This window comes from Mustela lutreola, chromosome 4 (assembly GCF_030435805.1).
Source record: "Mustela lutreola isolate mMusLut2 chromosome 4, mMusLut2.pri, whole genome shotgun sequence".
In the NCBI taxonomy this organism is placed as follows: domain Eukaryota; kingdom Metazoa; phylum Chordata; class Mammalia; order Carnivora; family Mustelidae; genus Mustela; species Mustela lutreola.
Genome location: NC_081293.1, coordinates 197,382,140 through 197,406,492, shown reverse-complemented (window position 1 = coordinate 197,406,492; position 24,353 = coordinate 197,382,140). Strand labels below are relative to the sequence as shown.

At 54.5% G+C, this 24,353-nt stretch overlaps 1 protein-coding gene across 4 annotated transcripts in view; it reads left to right on the top strand.

Moving 5' to 3' along the window:
- Positions 1-24,353, top strand: part of PRKAG2 (protein kinase AMP-activated non-catalytic subunit gamma 2) — a 245,503-nt gene that overhangs the window by 93,411 nt on the left and 127,739 nt on the right. The window contains exon 1 of one of the 4 annotated variants that reach the window (XM_059172302.1): positions 13,937-14,077. The exons of the other annotated variants lie outside the window; for them this stretch is intronic. Coding sequence (XP_059028285.1) covers positions 13,984-14,077 — 94 coding nt within the window. The 5' untranslated portion in view covers positions 13,937-13,983. Of the gene's footprint in view, positions 1-13,936; positions 14,078-24,353 lie in introns of those variants that run through there. 4 annotated transcript variants of the gene reach the window in all.

The following is a 24,353-nucleotide window of genomic DNA, read 5'->3' as shown; positions in this document are numbered from 1 at the left end:
CCAGGAACCCCCTTGGGCCTGGGAGGCCCCGACAGCCCAGGAACAACCCCTTGGCATATGGTGGGGGACATACACATATTACAATGGAAAAGGATACAAAGTGTTAAAGTTGCAGAACTGTTAAAGCGAGTGGTGTGAATGTGGGGGTGAGCCCTGGGCAGGACGTCGAGGGGCCTCGGACCCTGTGGGGGCCACCTGGCTGCTGGGGAGATGCTGGAAAGAGAGGGACTTCTCAAACTGGAGCTGGCGCATGTTTTCTGCACGAGGCCAGATGGCAAGCGTTTCAGGCTTTGTGGGCACCTGGTGTGTCTTGCAGAAACTCAGCCCCAGACAGTGTAAATTGCATTCTGATAAATCTTTACTTATAAAAGCAGGTGGCCAGCAGGGTCGCGTCCCCCGTTTTTTAAAACATAAACCTGATTATCTCATCCCCTTTTCAACAGCCCCCCAACCCTCCCCACCACACTCACGTCAAAAGGTCCTCCACACCCCTGCCCTGGGCTGGCTCTGAGCCCATCTCCCTGCACATCCCCGGCCTCTGATGCTCGCGGTTTCAGTGACGGATGCCATGCTGTGCCTCCGGCTTCCCCTTCAGGAAGGAGGCACTCGGTCCCCGTGCTGCTGGCTTCGCCCACAACAGAGAGCCATCAGACACAGGGTCCGGCCCCTTCCTGAGCTGGCCCCAGGTCCCGCGATCAGAGAGGCCGTTTGAGTGAAAGAAGGCGGACGGGAGTGGATGAACAAATGAATGGACCAGGGAAGCCAGAAGGATCGGTGGGCTCTGAGCCGGTGCCTGAGCCGGGAGAAGGCTGAGGGGGGCCGTGAGCCAGGGCCCGGCTCTCCCCCGGGCTTGCTGTGCGCAGACGTACCACACGCTGCCAGGATACGGAGCTCCACGGGCTTTACCCTGTGCCTGGCTGGGTGCGATCTCCCCCCGGCCGCGCCCCGTCCCCAGACCTCCCCTGAGCCGCCCTGGCTCGCAGGCCGCTGCTGGAGCCTTCTGGATCGGGGCAGCTGCTGATACTGAATCCTGGGGCCCTGCCGACTTCAGAAAAACGTGACTCATCTCGCCTACCCACAAAGAAAGGAAAAGTATGTGTGGCATCCAAGTTTCCTGAAAAGTTCAGCCAACGCATTGCAGAGCTATGCGGCCGCCTGGCACGGGGTGCGGGTCCCCCGGGAGAGCGCCCTCTGCTGGCGATCATGCCGGCGTCCCCGAAAGGTGTCTGTGAGGGCGCCGGCGGGGCGGCAGGGTGTTCTCAGAACCGGCGGTGGTGGTTATTCGGGAGAAGCCAAGGGGAGGTTTCCAGAAGATTCTCCTTTCCCTCAGAGAGCTGCAGAGCTCTCCCGTGCTCTAAGGGCCTGCTTGGGCGATCGTGGGACAGAGTGGAGGGAGATGCTAGTGAACTCTGTGTTCTTGCCCTGCTGCTTTATTTCTGAATTCCTTTTTAAAAATAGCCTCTCATTTTGGCAATTTCAAGCTCACAGAAATGTCGCAAAAAGAGTACAAAGAATGCTCATGTCCCCTTTGTCCCGATCCCCTGGCGTTAACATCTTCCCGAATTGGCTCCTACCCGCCCCCAAATACATAAATATGCGGGTGTTTATGTAAAATCTGAACCGTCAAGAATCAGTCGTAGCATAATGTCCTTTTTACCCCTAAATCCTTCCACGTGTATTTCACAAAAACAAGCACGTCCTCCAAAGTCGAGTTTAATGACCAAACTCGGGAAATTAACATGAATTTGCTGAACTACAGGCTTTTCTCCCCATTCACAGATTATCTCAGTAGCATCATATTTGGGGAGAGGAAATGCCCAGTCACGCATTGCCTATGATTCTCGTTTCTCCCAACATGTCTTAATCCAGAGAAGCCCTCAGTCTTGTCTCTCATGAGCTCAGGATCTACCAAGACCCCGGACCCGTTACTGGGCAGACTTAGCCTCCTTCAGGGTTTGCCTGACGCATCCTTACAATTAGATCCGGGTTTGCTGGGTGGGCGCGACAGGGCCACACGTCTCGTGCCCCGGCTGGTGTCTCGGCGGGAAATGCGTGATGTCCCTCGGACCTACTGCCGGGGATGCCGACTGATCGCTGGGCGAAGGGAAGCCTCTGCCACGGCGAGATCCTAACAGAATTATTGTTTTCCCCTTTGGAAGCCACACTGCTTTGGGGTTCTGTAAGCATCTTCTTTCTCTTGAAATGTTCCCTTGCTAGTTCTGCAGACGCTGATTAGTCCCTGCCTCAGTTGTTGCTGTGGCCGTTGCCAGAAGGTGATTTTCCGATTTTATTGTGGATTCTATAGCGACTGGTTGGAATTCTACTAAGGAAGGAAATTTCCTTTCCTGTGAACGTATGTATGTAGGTGCTCCTGTTTTATTCAGTGGTTTGGTTTGTCGTGATCATATTTTGACCATTCAGGTTGTCCTAGACTCGGCCAGCAGGAGCCCCCGGGCTGGTCCCTGTTTCCTGGGACTGTCCCTGTTGTTATGTCAGAAGCAGTGCCTTGCTTTCCGGTAAGACAAAGTCTTTCGGGGGTGTCCGGGGCTTGGTCCCAGTGGATAACCTACTTCTCTCTCCCTCTGCCCCTCCTCACCTTCATGCTCTCTCGCTCATTCACTCTCGCTCTGTCTCAAATACATATATAAAATCTTCAAAAAAAAAAAAAAATCGAAGAACTCTTCCAGCCTCATCTTGTCCTTTCCCTGCCCTGGTCTGGAATTGGCCATTTATCCAAAGAGCCCTTGCTACTCTTAATGGCCAATAGTGTCTGGAAGTAGGATCCAGTGCTAAGTGTGCTCGTGGCTGCTGAGACATCGCGGCGTTTTGGTCCTCCCAGCAGACGCGCTGGAGATACGCGTGCGTCTAGGAGAGCGGTTGGGTACAACAGAGAAGGTATGTCCACACGGGAGTACCTCGCGGCTGTGACAAAATATAAAGATGGTATCTCTGAGCTAATATGGCAACAGACACGAATAGATGATTCTCAGGAAACAGAGATGGCCCCTGGACCGTAGATAAAAGCACTTAGACATCAATAGAAAGCTTTTCCCTAAATCCAGATTGTAGAGGAATTCAGGTCTGTTTTCCTCTACTACCTGCCTGGTCTAATGTAACTCCTTTTCGTGTGGTAAAATACAACAGATCAGGGGTGCCTGGGTGGCTCAGTGGGTTAAGCCTCTGCCTTTGGCATGGGTCATGATCTCAGGGTCCTGGGATCGAGCCCAATATCGGGCTCTCTGCTCAACAGGGAGCCTGCTTCCCTTCTCTCTCTCTGTCTGCCTCTCTGCCTACCTGTGATCTCTGACTGTCAAATGAATAAATTTAAAAATCTTTAAAAAAAAAAAAGACTTGTTAAAAAAAAATACAACAGATCATTTACCATCTTAATTATTTTCTTTTATTTTGGAGGGGCAGAGGGAGAGGGATAAAGAATCCTAAGCACACCCCCTCATGAATGCAGAACCCAACATGGGGCTCCATCTCATGACCCTGAGATCATGACCTGAGCCAAAACCTAGTGTCAGACGCTCACCAACTGAGGCCACCTCCCCAGGGGCCCCATCTTGACCATTTTAAAGTGCACAGTCAGAGGCATTAAGTACGTTCCCATGGTGGTGCACCCTTCGTGGCCATCTGGTTTCAGAACGTTTTCATCGTCCCAGATGGAAACCTGACACCCAGCACTCCCCGTTCCCCTCCCCCCCAGCTCCTGGAGACACTGATGTATTTTCTGTGTCTTCAGAGTTGCCTCTTCTGGGCACTTCATATAAATAGAACCATACAAAGTGCAGCCTTCTGTGCCTGGCTTCTTTCACTCAGCATACTGTTTCCGGGTTCCTCCATGCTGTAACAGGTGTTAGCGTTGTGTTCCTTTTTATGGATGACTACTACTCCCTGTGTTCCGACACGCAGAGCAGGTGCCGCTTACCCACCCGTCTGCTGACAGACATGTGGGTTGTTTCCACCTTTTGTCTGCTGTGAACAGTGCTGCTGGGAACGTCGACGTCAAGTCTATGTTTGAACACTTCTCTTCTGTTCTTTTGGGTAGATACCTAGGCGTGGAGTCTCTGGGTCTCGTGGTAATTCTGCGTTTCTCGTGGTAATTCTGAGGAACAGCCAAGCTGTCTTCCCGAGTGGCTGCTCCATTTTGCATTGCCAGGTTTGCGTTCCAGTTCCTCCACGCCCGCTCCAACACCTGCCACTTCTCGCTTGTTTCCGTCGCCCTCCTAGGGGATGGCCAGGCGCTGGCTGTGGTTTTGACTAGCCGTTCCCTCAGGATGTCAGGCATCAGCCCATGCACTGATTGGCCATTTGTGTATCTTCTCTGGGCAAATGTCTATTCATTTTTCCATTGGGTTGTCTTTTTGTTGCTGAATTATGGAAGTTCTTGTTACATCCCAGAGGCCGGACTCTTACTAGATGTATGCATTGTGAATTTCTTCTCCCTTTCTGTGGACAGCTTTTTATCCCTCTTAATGATGTCCTTTGCAGAAAAAAAAAATAAACTTTTACTTTTCATGACAGCAGGGTCTTGCTGACCAAAAATACCTTAACGTGTTGCTCCTTAGTCCTTGGCCAGTGTGGATGCTTGGAGTTGTTGAAATGAACAGGTGAGGGGTGCCAGTGAACGCAGCTCATGGACTCTGGAGATGCCAGGACAGAAGCCGAGGGATGAGGGGACTGCCTTATTGTCACCACATTGTGACGGGCCGGCTCAGGGTCCAACCATCCTCTTTTAGCCCCCAGTGAGGGGAGAGCAAAGACCAGAGATTGTCTGGAGCATTGTTACTGAGTTTCATCCTTTGACCTTTTAGGAGCCCCTTGCCTGACTGCAGCAGGTCTGGTCTCTTCCCAGAGTTTCTTCTCCATGGGGAGATTGGAAGGACATGCCACGATGGCTCTCGTGGCTCGTAAGGCTTTGGGAGGAGAACCTCTCACCTTCCTCCTCGCCCTCTGATCCTGCAGGGACCCTCTCTCGATCAGCCCCAAACCTCCTGAAGGGCAGGAAGCCAGGCAACGCTGCTGAATTAGTGCATTCTCCTCCCTGGGGGAGGGTTGGATAACGTTCTGCTAATCTTCCAAATCTGGGCCAGAGATAAGAGATAAAAGCCGGAGATGGGCGAGATGGGCGGGCACGCCAGCGGCTGCTTTCTTTAGGCTCCGCTTACAACAGTTTCCCAACATTTTTCTTTTCTTTTTTTTAGTCTTTGCTGAAGCAACATACTGTGAATGCACCTTGCTGAATTTTCCCGCTGTAGATACTGATCCCCATTGACGAGATTTTTTTTTGCTTGTGTTTTATTTTTTCTCTTCTTTACATTTTAGTTTTCGGTAAAGCAGTTCAGTTACATGATAGAAAAAAAACAAACAATTTGCCATGAGAGATATTGAAAGGCAAGAGTCCCTTACCCCACTCCACCAAAACCTAAAAGGAACTTTTTAAGATTGTGTACATAGTATTCAGCCGTTTTATGGCTTGTCAGTGATACAACGTGTACATTGTCTTATAGTTACTCCCTTACATCTTCAGTTTCTTACCTGCTTTCCTTTTTCAAATTAATCGGCCTTTTCGTCTTCTCGCCCCGCCCCCCAAGAGCCTTCTTGGGCATTTGTTTCTAATCACCCCTTTGCAATTTTAGCAGGACAGATACGCCTTACATAATTTATGTGCTGTGGGTCTGTCTGCACTTTATATGTGAAAAGAGCCATCCCCCTCCCCAAGAGCCATTTTCACCCCGTTAGGTGCAGCATTGCTTCCCCCCCCCACCCCGCCCCGAATCCTAATGTAATTGGAAAGGAGGTGGAGGTGCGTGATATCCGTGACACAGGAACATCGGACTAGTGCGGGATAAGGTTGATATGAGTGAGCCAATGGTCTGGATTTTGGAATACCATTTTTGTATTTTGTCAACATCAAGAAGTGAACCAGCCACCCAAGTTAACTTCCGAGATGTTTGAAACTTCAACCATTAAGCACCAACACATGCATCTTATTTAAGTGTTCGATGCATCATACACTTTGAGGTTTTCTTCTTCAAAACGTATGAACTGTAACTTCCCGTTTTACAGACGATTTAGGGTCCTTGCCGGATTTTCCTGTGATGCAGCCCAGCATATCCGGCCAGCCAGCCCTGAGATACAGGGACTAGGCTCTGCATGGTGAGGGCTTCTGACTCGTCCTCCCCGCCTCCCTGCTCGGGCCAGCTACGTGCTCTGCGGCGGTGTCCTTGCCTGGTAGCACCCCCCACTGGTGTTCTTTGTTCGTGTGGTTAAAAAGAGTAAATTCTTAGTAGCAAAGTCCCTTGGTTCCTCACTGAAGAAATAAAATGCTTGGGCTGTGAGTGTTTTGGCTAATGAACAGCGTTTTGTCCGATGACTTCTGTCTTCTGGGTTGAGACTGAGAGCAGGGGTGGCCGGTGGGCTGCTCCTAGCTCAGGTCCTGGCGCCTGCCCGGCTGGCCAGGCTTAAGGATCCGACACTCTCCACCGAGATGCAGAGCCCAGGCAGCCAGCCCTGGGTCGGGGCCCAAGGAGGCGCCTTTCGGTAACCAAGGCTTTGCGGCGGCTTTTCCCTCCATGTCCTTGAGGCGCTCGGAGTGCGAGCCCGGAAGGATCTTTCCGGGCTGCATTAAGGTTGACACGATGCTTTCCACCTACAACACTCTGCAGCTTTCAGGATATTTTTGCAGTTTTATCTCGCTTGATGATGCCCCACGAAGACTTTGAGACCATCTAGGGAGTCATGCTTTTAGGCTTTGCCCTGGGGCACGCCAAAAATAATTACTGCCATCATTTCTCACTCTTCATAAACACTTCTGTGCTCTTAAAGATGATACCCCTGTTGTCACTGGGTTTAGATGTCCCTGGTGTGGGTTGAACTATTTAGGCTGAGGTGATTTGTCTTTGCCAAAAAAGTCACCCTCTTGTCACTCAGACTGGAGCCTCCAGACTCCAGCTCATGGGGACCTGGTGAGTAACCGTGACCGTGAGCGTGCGGCAGAGACGCGTGAGTGGGCACGGGGCCCTGAGTCAGGGTGGGGGTGCGTCCCTGTCCGGAGCCTTGGCCGCATAAACAGCTCCGGGCAGGGACACAGAGGGCCCTGGTGAGGTGACACGGCGGTCTCACTCAGAGTCAAGTGCCACGGTGACCTTTAGAACTTTCCATGAAATATGACCCAGTCTTTTGCAACCAGCGGGAGAGCGCGAGCCGCTGTGTGCTACCCCACGCTGGGGCCGCCGCTCCCCTCTTACACAACGGCATTCAGTTTGGCTCACAGGCTCTCGGGGCTCCGGGTGCTTTTCAGGTACTGTCACATGATCCTCAGAGGTTTTCAGAGTCGGCTTTCAGTCCAGATGTCTTTATTTACTCTTCCCACATCCCGACAGAGAAGAGGCAACCCGAGGTCCTAATGCCGCTGGACGGGGGCGCCGGCGACCCCAGGTCTGACCCCAGCCCTACCGCTGGCCTCCCCTGGCTGGGATCCTGGGCAAATCAGTTGGCTTCTCGGAAGCTCCATTTCTTTATATTAATTTAACAGAATCATAAGGGCTGGCCTCCTGCCTGCCTGCCTTCGTGGTGAGGGAACCCCAGGGAGACATCTGTATTGTCTGTTCCAGTGGGCGGCGTCCCTAACAGGGCAGGTCCCCGTGGCAGCCAGGCCCAGGCCTGCCGGCGGCTTCTGTGTGCACCTGTGCCTCATCTACAGCCCCCCCAGAGGCAAGGGCGCGCTTGAGGGGTGCACGGGGCTGTGAGAACCCGTCCTCAGGGCAGGAAGTGCCTGAGTGAGGGTGGCCTGCCGGGTCTCTGATACGTGCCCTCACCCCGGCCCCGCGTGACCCTCCGGTGAACTGTTTGCATCTGCACCCGACAGGCTACACAGGTGGCTTCCATGATCATGTTTGGGGCCTTGGAAAATTTTATTTTAATATAATTGGAAATCCAGAGTGAGGGTGGGCTTCGGGGGGGATGGCTCCCTGGACAGCCCCGCCCGAGCTTCCGAGGGAGGGGGATGGGCTGGTCTGTGACCCGCGCGGCCCCGTGAGGACCCCCTCGGCGGTGGGCCCCCTGCTGCTGCACACCCGTGTGTACAGGGATGCGGTGACAAGGGGAGGTGGGCACCAACCGCGGGGGCTACCGCAGAGAGGGGACGAGTCCTGGCGGGAGCCACGGCCACGAGCCTGGAATGGGGACACGTTTTGGGGACAACAGACGCCTTATGTCTTAGCGCTTGCCGGCGGGCTGTGGGAACAAGGCCTCCCGATCACCAGCGCAGAACTTCCAATGACTGCCCTGGGTTGCGCGTGTTTTGGGGTCCCCGAGGTCGCCAGCGAGGTCTCACACATCAGAGCTCTATGAACGTGTAGATGCTCAGGGCGTGGAGAAGCCGCGGGCCGCACAGGGAGGGAGGCAGAGCTTTCCGTCTGCCGGCATCCTGAGGCAGGGGGAGGGAGTGCTGTCCCGCGGCCCTGTCTGCGGTCCCCGTGGTGTCCCCTCTCTTCCATATCTCCTCTCTCCAGCAATGCCACTGGCTAGACAGTCCCCAGCGCACTCTGGCTCCTTCGTGGTTTGCAGGGTTCACGTGGGCAGAGGGGCAGAGACCAGTCCGCCAGGGAAGATGCAAGCATCAGGGGAAGGGGACCCATTCCCCACTGTCATGGTGCCCCTGCCCTCAGCCCTACCCTGCGGCTGCTGCCTGAGGGTGACTGCAGACCTGCGGCGACCGAGGGCGGGGGGTGGGGGCCATCGCAACAGCCTCGCTTCGCTCTCGGGCCTCCAGTAGAGGCAGCCATGGGGGTCAGGTGACCTCCCCTAAGTTGACTGGCAGGGCAGGGGGGCACAGAGCACAACCTTCTCTTCCCTGGCCCTCCTCCCAGCCCACTGGCCGCCCCGAAGGACTCATCCTCAAGTGCTGATTCGGCTTCTCCGCTGGGGTAAGAGTCCCTGTGCCGGGAGCATGCAGCATCGCCGGGGGAGAAGCAGCCCACGGACATGCAGAACGATGGGGCGAGCTTGTGTGCGCCCCTCCTCCGCGGAGCACAGCTCTTCAGCACTCTTGTCTTGTTCTGGTTGTCAGTTGTCCGGTGTCGGCTCATAGTCGAAAGACTGGGACTCCAGTAACGACGAAAGCAAACAACATACTCTGTCCTTCCCCACACCTTGTCGAACCCCCGACATGGCGATCAGGGAGGCCAGGTTCCCTCCGCCTGGGACAAGTGCAAGGACAGAAGGCATCTCCTGCCGCAGGGGCCTGGTCCTAGTCCAGGCTTCCAGCTGTGACCCCAACAAGTGATTTGTAAAGTATGACCTAGAAAGGCCCAGACTCTTTAAAGACACATTTCAAATGACAGATCCAGCGGTGCCTGGGGGGCTCAGTCGGTGAAGCCTCTGCCTTCAGCTCAGGTCATGATCTTGGGGTCCTGGGATCGAGCCCCATATTGGGCTCCCTGCTTGGCAGGGAGCTTGCTTCTCCCTCTCCCTCTGCCCCCCCCCACCGCCGCGCTCTCTGCTTTCTCTTATGCTCTCTTTCACCCCAATACATATATAAAATTTTTTTTTAACTTAAAAAGATTTTTTTTTTTTTTATAAAAAGGACAGTTCCATCTTGGGAGCCACTAGTTCCTTTTTTCCCCAATCCTTCCCTTTAAAAAGATCCCCAAGTATGGAAAGACTTCCGTCGGAATGTCTTCCTGTGGGCTAAATCACAGCGGCGTAAAGGGCGTCTCGCCCTCTCGTCCCAGACCATCAGCTGATGGAAACAGGGAAGAAGGGAGCGAGTGATTCTCTCTCCCAGCCCCTTGGTCAACATGCTGAAGGCAGGCTCCTGGGAAGCTTCACCTGCTGTGTGAACGTGTCCCCTCCGCCAGTGCATCAGTATTTGTCTCTAATTGTGGAACAAAAAACGTTGTCCCCATGTGAGGCACATGTGAGTCGAACAGGAAGACCCCAGTGGCAAGCGAGCCGATTACTAAATTATCAGGAAGTTCTCAAGTCTGCCCATACCCCATTAGTGCCTTGAGATGGGCCAGTGCTGGAGCATTTACACCACGGAACGTGGCCGAGCACGTCCAACCCCCTGCCCGCTGCCTCCCAGAGATCTGCCCGTCAGCACTTTCCAGGACACCACTGCTCCTCCGTTTCTGAAATCATGTGTCGCCAACAGCCATTTCCTCTGCTCTTGGGTAAAACCGACCATGGGAAGAACATTTCGAGGGAGGTCAAAAGTACAGGTTAGCGTAGGCGGGGTCTCTTTGGGAGTTTGTGACCATGCCAGGCTGAAAGCTGCACTTAACCTTCCATCTCAAGCTTTTGAGACTCCATCCTGCAGGACAGGGAACTATCATGGGCCAAAAGCTTTTTGCTGAATCAGACCAAGTTGACCATTTCTTTCCAGAATGTTCTATTCCCATCTCAGTAACAGAACAGTGGGCGCTGAATGATCTGGGTAATACTTATCTTCTCTCTGTCCCTCTCCAAGGCCCCAGACACGCCTACTGAGTGAATTCAGACAGTGGGGAGCCCAGAGCCGAGCCACGCAGGGGGAACAACAGGGCTTCCTGAGTCTCTGTTCAGAGACCTGCACGCATCTGTAGGGGAGGTGAGCAGGTCGGCTCTGCGTTTCCAGAGCACAGCAAGTTCCTTGGCCGAGTCCGGTGGTGCAGACCCCCCACCTGCGGGCTGGACTTTCAAACGGGGTCCTTCTCTCTTTCTCCTGTCAGTCCGCCAGCCTGAATATCAGAAAGGCCCAGTGAGAATAGAGAAACTTCCCAACGCACTCCAGGCCCCGCAGGCCTGTGCATCCTTTAAGATTCAGCTTTGGGCACTGCCCAGACTCTTGCCTTGCTTGTGGTGAATTTTCCTATGCCCGTATCTGACAAATGTCGGTACTGTGTGAAGATGTCAATCTCAGAATCAGATAACGAGGGTTCAAGTCGGTGTCCTCTTAACATATTAGCTGTGTGACCCTGGCCAAGCTACCTCTCTGATTCTGTTGTTCATCCTTTTTTTTTTTTTTTTTTTAAGATTTTATTTATGAGAGAGAGAGAGCATGAGCAGGGGGCAGGGAGGGCCACACTCCCCGCTGAGCAGGGAGCCAGACTCAGGCTTGATCCCAGGACCCTGGGATTATGACCTGAGCTAAGGGAAGATGCTTAACCCGCTGAGCCACCTAGGCGCCCCTATTGTTCATATTTAAATAAAATGGCATTACTGATGCCTGCCCCACAGGACAGTGGGAAGATTGCAGTAAGATAACTGTGGGGTGAGCAGCACTCCAATGGGCTTGGGGTAGGCACCCAACAAACAGGATTTATTATTTTACTAATTAAAGTATAGCTCTTACAAGACAAGAATGCCTTTGAATTATTCATAGCACTAATCTCCATCAGCCGCCATCCTGTACATTTGGTTTAATAACTACTTGATGAGTGAGTGACCACGGAACAAAGCACAGAAACGCCAGGCACGCCAAAGTCACTGTTTATTTTCCACACAAATGTACATTCGCCCATGTTTGGCCGCCACGCTTTGAATTGTTATGTCCCGCTACCTTCTTTATCACATAGTACAAATATGCCCCTTTGTTACTGAAATATGTGTTTGGTGGCATTTTCATAAACAAGTTCTGCTTTGCTTTTATTTTTTCTAAGTGAATTTTTATTCATGATTCTCTTCTTAAGTAATCTCAGTGCCCAGTGTGGGGCTTGAACTCATGACCCTGAGATCAAGAGTCCCAGGCTCTACCGACTGATAGGCCAGGTGCTCCTGCTTTGTTTTCTTTTATTTTTAAATCAGAAGAACATTCCAACTTCTGTTAGGACCTGAATTGGTAAGATATTAAAAAAAAAGAAAGAGGGGTGCCTGGGTGGCTCAGTGGGTTAAGCCTCTGCCTTCGGCTCAGATCATGATCTCAGGGTCCTGGGATCGAGTCCCGCATCGGGCTCTCTGCTCGCCGGGGAGCCTGCTTCCCCCTCTCTCTCTGCCTGCCTCTCTGCCTACTTGTGGTCTCTTTCTGTCAAATAAATAAAAATCTTAAAAAAGAAAGAAAGAAAGAAATCTTAAGGGGAAAAAACTACTTATGCTGTCTTTTTCAGAGTTTAATCCTGGTAAGTGTGGGCTACCATATTTAACAACAGAGAGGATCCACTCATATTCTGGGGGACCCAGCTGGAGGTGGGTCTTGTGACTTGTTCTGGGGCCGTGCTGGCCTGGCCTGGCCTCTCTCCTTTCCTCTAGACCCTTCAACCCTCAAAGCCAGCTCAAGTGCTCCCTTCCAAGGGGGACGGGGGACATACAATTGCCCTCTGTCCATGCATGCTGATGCCAATCATTGCCCAGACTGGCCCCTTGCCGTTGACCCCATACAGCTTTTCTTAGGCCTTTAGTATTGCTTTACAGTTTATCCTTGTCATCTGCAAATTCCTTCAAAGCAGAACTGTTTTGTTTGTTCATTCATGCGTCCTGGCTACAAATATTTGATCACTGCTTCTGTCCATCAGTCCCAGCAGGAAAGAAAAGGCACACGAAACAGCCATTCGAAGTTCAGACTTCCGGAAGTCAATGAAATTCTAATGTGATCAAGTCTAGTCTTGATACACAGAGAGGAAACTGAGGCCCAGAAATGGGAAATAACTTTTCAGGCTCAGAAAGCCAGTCAGTAGCACATCCTGGAATGCCCCTTTAACCCAGTGAAGATATCAGAAAAAAAAATTTTTTTTTAATTTAAAAGTTATTTTTCTATCTCATATTTTTAAACTTTGTTTTATTAGTTACAAAACATATATGAGGTTTTTGTTGTGTTTTATTAGGTCGGGGTTTGGCCTAGGAGTCAAGGAAATTAGAATTCGAGCCCTGGTTCTGCCATTAGCTACGGGACCTTGGGCAAGTCCCACCCCCTTTCTGAGCCTCAACTTCCCCATCTGTCATGGAAAGGGGTTGGACTAGATCCTTTCTAAAATCTCTGTCTAAAAGCTCTGTCATTCTAGGGGGCACCTCGGTGGCTCATTCGGTTAAGTGTCCGACTCGAGCTCGGCCCAGGCTTCATTTCAAGGTTGTGAGTTCAAGCCCCATGCTGGCCTTTCGGTGGGCATGGAGCCTAATACATAAATCAAATAATAAAATAAATAAATAAACAGAAGCAAGCAAGCTCTGGTATTCTGCAGTTCTTAAGCCCGGGGCCCAAGTCATGCATTTGCTGAAGAACCTTCCAGGGAATGCCCCCCGATCCCCGTTTCATAGGTGGTCTCGCATCTTTCGTCGCGAAGGAGCGTGAGCTGAAGTGGGTTCGGTGATCTCCAGCCCAGGGACCTGGGGCTCCTCCACCAAGAAGCAGCCGCAGCCTTCTGACCCCGTGGAACTCTGGAACACATGAATCAAAATAGTTGTGTGATGTCATGTCATAATGGGAATGTGCTCTGGCCCATTGGTGCCAAGAATTGTCTGTCCGGGGAGGTTTCCTTTTACAGTCTTTTTAAAGAGACATCTGCAGATCTGCACATGACCAGCGGGCCCGGGCTCCGCTTGCCTATTTAGTCTTCTCTGATTTTAAGGGGGAAAAGCCCTGGAGTGTCTGAGCGCGCAGCTGACCTCAGCTGCATAAACAAACCCACGGGCAGCTTCTGCCTGCGCTCGGGCCGCTCCTTGCCTACTTAAGGACAGCGGGGCTGCTCCCACGGCGGCCGAGGTGTGGCGGGAAGACGGCCGAGCGCTCTCGCAGAGGAAGGACTGCCGTGGGATTGCCCCCGAAAGTCCCAGGGCGTCGGCCGGCCCCGAGAGCGACCTGCCCTGTGTGGGGGTGAGGGCCCCCGGCCGGGACACCTGCACTCACGGGCCGGGTCTCTAAGCCCTTGGTGGCTGAGGCTGCCACGTGCCCCACACCTGCGGCTGATGCTGCGCCTCTCCTGGTTCCCGCCCACCTGGTGCTGACACGGGTTCGACGGCTCTTGGTATGGTCACCTGTTGCTGCTCCTGTGGCCACGGCTCCTTATGAAGCGTTTCGGCAGCCTCAGGGGGAACAAGAAGCACAAGGACCCAAACCGGAGCACTGAGAGGCGCCAGTCGGAGCCCCACGGCCTTTTTGGTAGGACGCTGCCCCTGGCCCCGTTCTCTGCCGGTCTGTGCCGTCGGAGGGACACCCCGCGGCGTGCGTGCGTGCGCGGAGCCTCCCAGGCGGTCGCTGTGTGCGCGTGTCATTGCCAGGCAGGAGTCCGAGGACTAGGTCGGCAGGTGCCTCCTTATGGACAGCAGTGCTTATGGTGAAGCGCGCGACGCTGTTCTGACTGTCCCGTTTCACCCCACCTGGCTCAGTGAGGTTAGTGCTCAGTTGGGTAATCATTCATTTAGGCAAAACCCATGGTTTGGGAAAGAGAGAGAATGGGCTGGAGCTGTTCTTTTTGGCTGTTAAGGATGAAATGTGTGCGTGGAGAGAGAGCTAGTGTTGGGGGCCAAGGGGGTGGACCCTTTGCCCCTCTGGCTGAGGAATTGGACAAATCAGGGGTTCATGTGGGAAGGAAAAGCACCTGCCTGATTGGAGTCCCCTGGGAGAGAAGTTTGCTTTGTGGTCTCCCTGGCTTCTGGGACCTTCCACCGCCTCTCCACACACAGGGGTTGGGACCGGTGTGACTGGGACATGTGGGGAGCGCTGCAATTCAGTATTTCCAGGGACCTCTGGATCGGGGGTGGGTCTCCCTCTGGCTGGCTGGTGTAGCAAAGCATTGCAAAGCATTCTCAGCCCCCCGGAGGCCTGCTAAGTCCTGCCCACTCAAAATCAGATGCCAGACTGCTTCGTTTTAACTTCCTGGTGGCCACTGCTGTCTGACGTGGCATGTTCCCTAGTACCCCGTTCTGAGTTGGAGCAAGGGGCCCCACACACGTCCCAGAGATCTCGGGGCGGGGGGAGCCAAGCAGTGCATTAAATTGTGTCCCTTGAGTGGCGTATGACGTGATATGTGGCACCAAAAAAAAAAAGTCCTTGTGCATAGTAGGGAAATGACTTTGGCAAAACTTCTGGGCAGTACATGAGAATGAAAAGGTAGATCTAAAACTCGCTGACATGGCTTGCTAATCCAATCTAACCAGCTGCTTCCAGAAGGCCCCTGACAGCCCCATGGGAGGTTGGTGCCTCTGGAGAGGTGGCCAGAGGACACAGCAGCTCTGGAACCGGGGTGGTTTTCAACCTCGTGAAGAAACTAAGGAGAAGTATCTGATCGGATGCTCTGGGGAAATTAGGTAGGAGCCTGACGCCTGCTCCTTGCCCGGGGAAGGAATGACGGATGTCTTGGACTTGATTCATAGATGTGGTTTAAAAAGAAGGTGCTTTTTAGAATAATAAAGTAATAAACACTCGTTTACCTTAGAATTAAATCTGAACCCTGTATTGAACCGAAAGTCACATTTTGCTGACGGGGACGGAGAGGCCCGTTATTAAGAGTCTGTCATTTGCCGGACTGTGGTTTCTCCTCTTCATGTAAAACCTGGCTGTCGTCATGTCTCCTACACTTCTGAGATCAAAAATAATATCTGCATGTCGACCAAGTTTTCTAAGGGCTCACATGCAAATACCAGCTCTGACCAGGGTCAGGAAGAGCTGGGCTTCCTCCAGAACCTTCCTCTGGGGTTCGGGAAGCAGGCTGAGGCCACTCAAGGTGGCCAGAGCCCAGGCATCCAGGCTTGTGGTATGTCCTGGTTTTCTTTTTGTTTAGAGTCTCCGTGTGCAAGGAGCCAAGAGCGAGGCCACATGGCAGGTGTTGGGTGGGGAGACACCAACTGAAGAAAACAGTGTGTCCCCTGGGCCTTCCTCTCCTTCTGTGCCTCGCTAACCTTCACCCACCTCCCAGACTCAGCTTAGCCATCCCTCCCCTAAAGCCCAGTCACCTGTTCTGTGATCTCCTGGCTTCTTTGGGGCAGGGACGTGGCCCCAAGGGAGTGTTCTGTCCGCCGTTCTGACCGCATCACATGCTCTCACTGCAGAACTACTGGTTATGAGAGGCCTTGATCCTGGTTGTCAAGTAGGTATTGGTTCGGGATTCTTGTTTTCTGAACTCCACCCCTTCCTACGGTTATTCCTGTAGCAAAGAATTTTAGAAGGGGTCCCTTCTGCCCCCAAGAAGGCTTCTGTGCGGGTGGCGACAGTGTCAGTCCCGTACTTGTGCCCCATTTCCCCAACTCAAGCATGCTCAAGTAGTTGGCACGGGCTCCTCACGCCTTGGGGCTGTGCCCAGGGTCCCAGGAGCCACTCACCGTGTCCCTGCTCCAGTGGAGGGTGGAGGCTAGAGCTGAGCCTGTGGGATGGGGTGCACTTTGTCTCACGGGCTGGCATTTCTGCAGTTCCTCAGGCCGAGACATTTTCTTCATTGCGCACATGCACACACGTACGGGTGTGCACACACTTGTACCCGGCTGTCTCGGTAGCCTCCTGACCGGCCAGAGAGACCCGGAGAATCAGTCCACGGCCGATCAATGATCATGAAGCCCATCTGTATTTGCCTGGATGGCATTCTCCTTCGGAAGTGTGGGACTCTCATTGGGATTTTGAACCTTCAAGCCTTGTGCTAAAACACCCTTGAGGGTTCAGGGTCATGAAAAGCTCATCGCTTTTAGCCTTGGGGTCTTGCATCTACCCCTGCAAAGCTCCCCTGCAAAGCGAAGCAAGAGGCTCAGGTTTTCATTCTCTGTGTGATACACAAGCAATGATTTCGACTTTTCCAGCCTCTCTGGTCCACAGACATCCAGACGACGTAGACAGAGAGCGGGCGGCGGTAATAGTAAGAAGGAACAAGGGCGATTAGGAAGGAGCGTGCCAGCCAGACGGTCGAGAGGGCTGGCCGCAGGAACTTTTCCACCCTCTGCAGTTAGGGGGGAGCAGTTAAGAGGTGTGTGCACCTGAAGCCTTGAGAGGGCCCTTCTGAGGACCGTCCTGGAGATGGGAAGCCAAGGGGTGTGTCGGGAAGCTGGCGCTCTGTCCCCATGCTGCAGAGGTCTAAGCGACGCTGAAGACAAGAACCTCCGGTGGGTCTCTGCATTGCGGGGAGCCTCCCCTTCCTGTTAGCTGTCCTCGGGATGAACGTAAAACCACTTCTGGAACAGAACTCCAGAGTTCCTTGTGCGCCGATACATGCATCTCCCCCACACTGCCCGTCCCAGCTCTCCTGTCCTCTGGGAATGCAAGCGGAGGCCACAGCCAGGCATGGTTTGGGGGTGGGGGCGTCCCCTGCTCTTTGCCTCGAGCAGCGGGCCAGGCTGGAAAGCGATGTCTGTGGTCCTTCCTGCCTCGCCCAGATGTCCCTCCCTGCCTGCCTGTCCCTCACAGTCTGCTTGCGATCGTGGTTGCCTCGAAAAGTACCGGTGCTCGTTCAAATACAAGTCTTTACCTCTCTGTAGTGGACATTTTCAAATGCAGAGAGAAGCAGGGAGAACAGCCTCATGCACCCATTGTCCGGTTCAGCGACGCCCGGTGCTCTCCAGGCCCACCAGCGTCTGTGGCACCGCCATGAGCACGACGCCCGCTGCCCTCGCGGAGGCTCACACCCGAGCTGGTGACTGAAATCGTAGTAAAATAAGCTTTACCACCTTCCCCACTTCTAAGTGCGCAGCTGAGTGGCAATAAGTACGCTCACACTGTTGTGCAGCTGTCATCACATCCATCTCTAGAACCTTCTGTCGTCCCCACCTGAAACTCCGCACCCATCAAACAACACCTGCCGTCCCACCCTGCCAGGCGCCTGGCACCCACCTTTCAACTTCCCTTCTCTGAGTGGAGTCTCTAGGGACCTCATGCAAAAGACCGAGGGTTTGTCTTTTGTGTGTGGCCCGTTCAACAGACAGGCGAGCCTTCGTTTGCGACGCCAGGCAGTGGGGAGTGCCCTCCCCTGTGCAGCCGTCACCAGCACTGCTCAGCGGAACCTGGACACGGGCCCCTGGCGGACAACAGGTGGATGACATGGCCCGGATGCGGGCTTCCTGGGAAAATCTCAGTTAAGCACTTCCGGATTCATGCTCTCTCTGCGGGCTCCCGGGATCGCTCGACGAGTCAGGTGGTCCGCACCCAGCAGGCGGGCGGGCAGGCGGCAGTAGGGTAGAGAGGAGCATCCTAGCAACAGGCTGAGTGACGACACAGACAGGGAAATGGGTGCTCGTGGGCCCCGAGAGGTTAGGTGTGTGGTTCCACGAGTGTGGTTCAGCAGTGTGGTTCCAGGAGCTGCTGGCCTCTGGGGAGCCCTGTTCTGAACAGAGACACTTGACCCTGCACAGATGAGGCCGGCACTGCGGACATCTGAGGGTGGAGGACGAGACTGCCGCGCTGGGGGTGCGCCTAGAGAAATAAGGGAGACAGAATATTCCAGAAAGGGACTGGATTTAAACACAGCGACTCTGGACAGGGATGGACAAGCCTCTCGTAGCTCAGTGACAGCTCCGGGCTGGAATGCCTGTCTGGGACCTGTCTGGGAATGCCCTCTGGAAGGACCTGACCCGGGGTGGATCTAAGGGCCCAGGGGCCTTGGCACCTGATGGCACTGTGTGGGCCTCCCGCTTCTGGACCAGATCAAGAGCTTGGTACATCGAAAGAGCAGAAATGAATTCTGTTCTCCAGTAGTAATTTGTCTTTAATGATTGAGAAGGAAAAAACATCCAGGGTCATGCTCTCAAGGACCAACCAGCATGGATGTCCCTGAGGCCGTAGAAGGCTTCTGGGCCCACGGTGTCCCTTGGCACTGGTGCTGGTGCCGAGGGTAAGCCCCGCGGCGGGCGGGCGTCCCCTCCTAGTTAGGCTCCAGATCAGAGCTGTGCCCGGTCCCTGACTGTGAGAGTGGGTACACAGGTGCCCCATCTTGGGGCTCCTGCCCGAGAGCACTGCTGGGAAGGAAGGGGGAGAGGTTCAAGGTGGATTCAGAAGCCATTCTGAAATACTTAGCCGAGCCCCACGCCTGGCTGAAAAACACGACACAAATCAGCTAAGACCAGGGATTTCACCAACTCCTAGGGCCCAGCCTAACCTGTGTTCAGCCTCTCTATAGCTTTCTTTTTTAAAAGATTTTATTTATTTATTTTTTATTTATCAGAGAGAGCACAAGCAGGCAGAAGCAGAGAGAGAAGCAGGATCCCCACTGAGCAAGGAGTCCCACGCGGGACTCGATCCCAGGACCCTGGGATCATGACCTGAACCAAAGGCAGCAGCTTAACTGACTGAGCCACCCAGGTGTTCCTCTCTATAGCTTTCGTATCTATAAACCAAATCACGTGGAACCCTTTCCCCCTAGAAACTCAGCTGTGCTGGGAGGCAAGGCTGGACCGACCAGAAAACAGGACCCCTGAGTTCCCAACGTCCGGCTTGGTGCCAGTTGTTTTTCTCTGCGCGCAGTACCCTGGAGAGTGAAGACCTTGGGAAACCACTTTAGTTCAGTGCCCTTCATGGAGGGTTTCTGAGAAAGCCTCTGGTCGTTGGGCTGAATGCATGTTTCCCTGGAACGTTCCTGTTGATAGTTTCCAGTGCGCCTGTGCATTGGGAAGCCTCGTGATCAATCTTCTGGTGCAGAGCAGAGAAGGGAGCAGAGAGATGCACAGATGACGGGGAGACGGCGTTTTATACAGAGCTTTTATTACTATTCAGGTTCGCCGAGGCCGACAGACGGGTCGGGGGGCGCTGCTATGGATGGGTGGTTCCCAGCGGGTCAGGAGGCAGAAGGTTGCCGGGGTGAGGGCAGAGGGTGGCCAGGCACCTTCATGGGGGTTTCCAGGGGTTTCCATTCCCTTCCAGGGGAAGGGCAAAGCCTGGCACGGTGGGCAGGTTTGGAATCGGCCGATTTGGGCAATTCCGGCAGACTGCGCGGTGACTGCGCGGTGTCGAGCTGCTCTCAGGCGAGCTGGTCCCTGGCCCCAGGATGGTCCTTTAGGGCAGAAGGATGGTGCCTTCTGCGTGTAAGACCCGGGCAGGGGAGGGGGTTCAGAGTCTGGGCTCTGGGTTGGCTTGTTTGCATACAAAAGGCGCACTTTCTCTGAGAATTGGCTGACCTGGGAGGGGCAGTCTCTTCCCCATCGGTGAGGACCCAGATGCCAGAAAAGAAGAACATGGAGCTCATGTTAGATTTCATCCCCAGAAGTCTCAGTCTTCCTTACCTTTCAGTTCCGAGTGTTTTCAGCTCGGCGGGTGGCCCTCTGCCTTCCTTGAGAACTGAGCCTCCAGCGTGCAGGGTCGGGGTCAGGGGTGGGGGGTTGTGTCCCCACATCCAGACACCCTGGCTTCCCGGGCCTTCCATGGCTGGCTCCCCTTGAGTTCCTTCCCTCTAGGGATGTGTTTCTCCCTTTCACTGCAAGGAACCGTCTCTCATACCTGCGGACCAAGGCGAAGGATCTTCTGTCCCTGAGGGGGTATCTTCGGCCACAGAAAGTTCCATGTGAGCATCTGTGGGCAAGTGTGGCGTGCGGCCTTCTCTCCTGTTGTTGGGGACGGGATTCCACAAAACACCCCCGTGCCTCGTGGGAAATGACAAGGATGCTTTGTGTCCATTTGCTTGGCGTCTGGGCCTCGCCTATCCGTGGCCCTAATTCCTGGAAGAAAGTGACAGGAAGGTTCTGATTCTGATGTGGGGGATGGGGAGAGGTAGGCCGCTCTGGGCAGAGATCACCAGAGATCACCAGCCGGGTCTGCTGGAGGGGAAAGGATCGGGCGGGGAGCAGAGAGAACTGGAGCCTCACAGGCCCTTGGCAGGGTTGCCCAGAGCTCAGGGGAATGACACAGGCGTCTCAGCACCTGGGAGGTCATCCTCAGTGGCAGCCACCCCACACGGCGCCCCTCGCACACGTTCGACCCCGACCTCCTGCTCCTGGCGTTGCTGCTGAGATCAGGGTGGCCTCGCCAGAGCGGGTCCCCGGATCCACCCTAGAAAAGCAGGTTTTCTCCCAAACAAGAAGCCGTGGGTCTGCTGGGGGTTTGCACCGTGGGGCTCCGGCAGGCCCAGATCCACCCCCGCATTGTTTGGGTTGGTCCCAGGTGCTGAATGTCCAGATCGCCATGGCCCTTGGGGAGTTTGCTGTCATTCCAGGCTGATCGAAAAGACAAGCAGGTCCCAAGAGCCGCTTCTCTGGGTCCCGTGGCTGACAGGGGTCCCTTCCGGCTCCGTGTTGTCTCAGAAGATAAGCTACAGAGAACGGGGCGGAGTGTATTTTTCCCCTCGCTGGATGCGCCTCCTCACCCTCCTCGTCGTCCTCGTCCAGACCCACTGCCCTCTTGGTGCTTTCCCACGGTCTCTCCCAAGCGCTCCAGGACCCGCCACGATCCTGCTCCCGTGGGCGCCGTGTTCGGTGAGTCTGGTTAGGCTGACTCGCCCAACTCCTCGGGTGTGGAGACTGTGTCTTGTCTCTCTGCCTGTGGCAGATCTCCAATTGCTGTCCATGTTCACCACCCCCCTTCCTCAATAACAGGACCTCGGTTCTCATTCTGTGGCATGTACGGGGGCTGGGGAGGCCCTGCGACAAATTTACTCAGTGAGCTATGAAGGGGAGTGTTGTTTACACTTACGAGAGAGACTCATAGAAGAGGGGAAGGGTGGGTCCCCATGGATCCTTCTTCCTTCCCCATACCTTGAATGCAGCTGTGATGACCGGAGCTCTAGCAGCCATCTTGGACCCTAAGGTGACTGCTGAGGATGAAGGCACACACTCAGGACAGTGGGATCTAGAGACAAGAGTCTGGGTTACCAGAGAGCTCTGGACTCCTTACCTGTCAGGCATCCTTTGTGTGAAAGCAGAATAAACCTCTCCCTTGCCGAAACGACTGTGATTTTGGATTTTTTTTGTGGACTGAGAACAAACTGAATCCTCATGATACAGTTGAACATGGAACTTGATGCGCACAGGGCACCCCATAATGACCTGAGGACCACGCAGGGGATCTGTGAGCCTCTCCCCACGTGGCGGTGTGGCTCTTTTAGATCAAGGACACTGAGGTACGGTGGATGGGGTGGCCCAGGCAACAATGAGGGCCCTGTGTCTGAGGCCCAGCTGTTGACCTTGGTCCAGCTCTGTGTTCCCTAGAGCTGTGTGTGCACACTATGGCAGTGGACTCATTCTAGGAAAACTCCGATCATCTAAATTTACGTTAAAAAAATGAGACCTGTTAACGCCTTATAAAATCGGTCCTTTTCTTGAAATTACTGTATCCCTTTTTGTGGATTTAAAATAGGACTTAGTTTGGGAAGATTGCACCACAGGGAGAGATGGACTTGATGGTTCAACTGCAGGTGTGCTGGTCAATTGCAGACCAGGTGTCTTGGGCTGCACGGTGAGCCCGGAAGTAGGCTGCGTGGTCTGGACTCTGCACGAACCAGGTTTGGACACATTTCTTTTATGAGGTGTTTCTGGCCACACATCACTAGAGAAGCCAGAAACCGCTAGTTAATCCGCCTGACGAATGTACGTATCACGTGTGTGTATTAGCCTGGTGTTAATGACTGACATACCTCTTCGCCTGAGAGAGGTCTGTTCATGGGTGCTGGGACCCTCCGGGATGAGTGGACCCAAGCCCGGCTGCCGCAAGTGGGTGAGATGCAGCTCGTGGCTGCCCACAGTCTGGCCGGGGGACCCCTGCCTGCAGAGGAAGCCCCCGGATAGACGCTGGTGCCCTATGCTCTGGGGCTCAGGTGGATCTGGGCTCTGTCTGCACTGGACCCAGGAGGTGAGGCTGGACTGGCGGAGACATGGAGGTGGGAGGAGGGGCAGTCAAAGAAAAATCCAGAAAGAAAAAATGGGGCCGGGGTGCCCAGAACCAAAGATGCCAGGCTGGGGCTCCCGGAAGGGGTGTCAGCTAGGGACGGGGCTAGGAGAGGGCCTGGGAGGAAGAGCCAGGGCTGGTCCTGCAGGAAGAGCTCCCTCCCTGGGCTTCCGCAGCAGCTTCCCTCAGCCTTGCCACCCTCCCCGCCACCCCATCCAAGGAGAAGGGCTGCAGGTGTTTCCAGCCCCGGGGCAGCCCCTGCCTTGCACCTCCTGCTACTTGCTTGTGGGCAGCCCTGTTGCCCGGCTCTACAGTGTTTTTTGTTCAATGGCTCTGTTAAGGCCATTGGCGGCTGTGGTGCAGGGGTGTTCCCATTTTACAGATGGGAGAACCAGAGTCAGAGTGGCGAAGAGGTATGTCAGTCACATGCACAAATCTATCAAAGGAGATGAGTGTCTCCACCCTCCACAGGCAGCCTCGGCCCCAAGACCCTGGGCACCCTTTTTACAGGGCTTCTCTCTACTGAATGCCTGCGAGGTGGGCCACCGGTGCCCCTCCCCTCTGCCGCAGTGACACACAAAGCCTCCCCTTTCTCTGCCACATTCTTCACCCACACTCCGGCTGCTACCCCAGGCGGTCCGTGAGTCATGGGGGATGTTGAGTCAGAAGTCCCCTGTCCTCCTCGTTGCTCAGTCCTGGGTGACTCAGCCTGGTCACTGTACAGCCACAGCTGATCAGAGGAGAAACAGGAGTGGCTGTGGCCTTGGGATCACCTCTGAGCGGCGGTGGCCCTGCCTGAGCAGATGCCCAGAAGGCGCCCAGGAGCAAAGCGCTGTGTCTTCAGTCTTGCGCCTGTGGGCCGGGAACCCTCAAGGTGCACCCAGCCTGGGGGTGATGGCCGTTGCCTACCAAAGCCCATTCAAGGTCCCGCTTCCCAGGGGTCTGCTGTGACACAGCCTCCCTTCTTCCAGAGGAACCATGGCAGGGCTTCCATGCTGGTGGTAGGTCACCCAGAGTCACCCCGTCCTTATGCCTGGGTCTGGCACTTCTGCCCCTGGACTTGCTGGAACCACATGGGGCTTGGGTCCACTCATCCCGGAGGGTCCCAGCAGCCATGAACAGACCTCCCTCGGGCATGACCTTGTTGAGACTGATTAACAACACAATCGTAGCTTCTAAAACCTTGGTAATACAGATGTGACGAAAGTGGAAACATACAGAAATAAGTACAAATCAGAGGCGGTAAATGTGCAGTTTGATCGCACGCGTGTGACCGACGAGCAGACCAAGGAACAGAGCATCCCGAGAGCCCTCCAGAAGCCTCCCCCACACCCCCTCCGGGCACTTCCCCCTTCCCCCATGATCAGCATGGTCTGCGCTGAACTTTCTATGCTGTGTCCACAAGAGATTTCTTTTCCACCCGGCCCCGTCCCCTCGCCCGGTGTGAGGTAGCGCCCCACTGATGCTGTCGCTGCCATGTGCCCTCACCGGCTGCCGCGTCCCCTGCGTGCACCGCAGCTCCTCCGTCCACCTGCCCGCGTGGGCATGGTGGTGCCCGGCTGGGGCTCTGGCAGAGGGCTGCTGTGAATGTTCTCGCACGTTTGCCTGCTTCTGGTGGAGGCGGGCGACGGCTGCTGGTCGCGCCACCCCC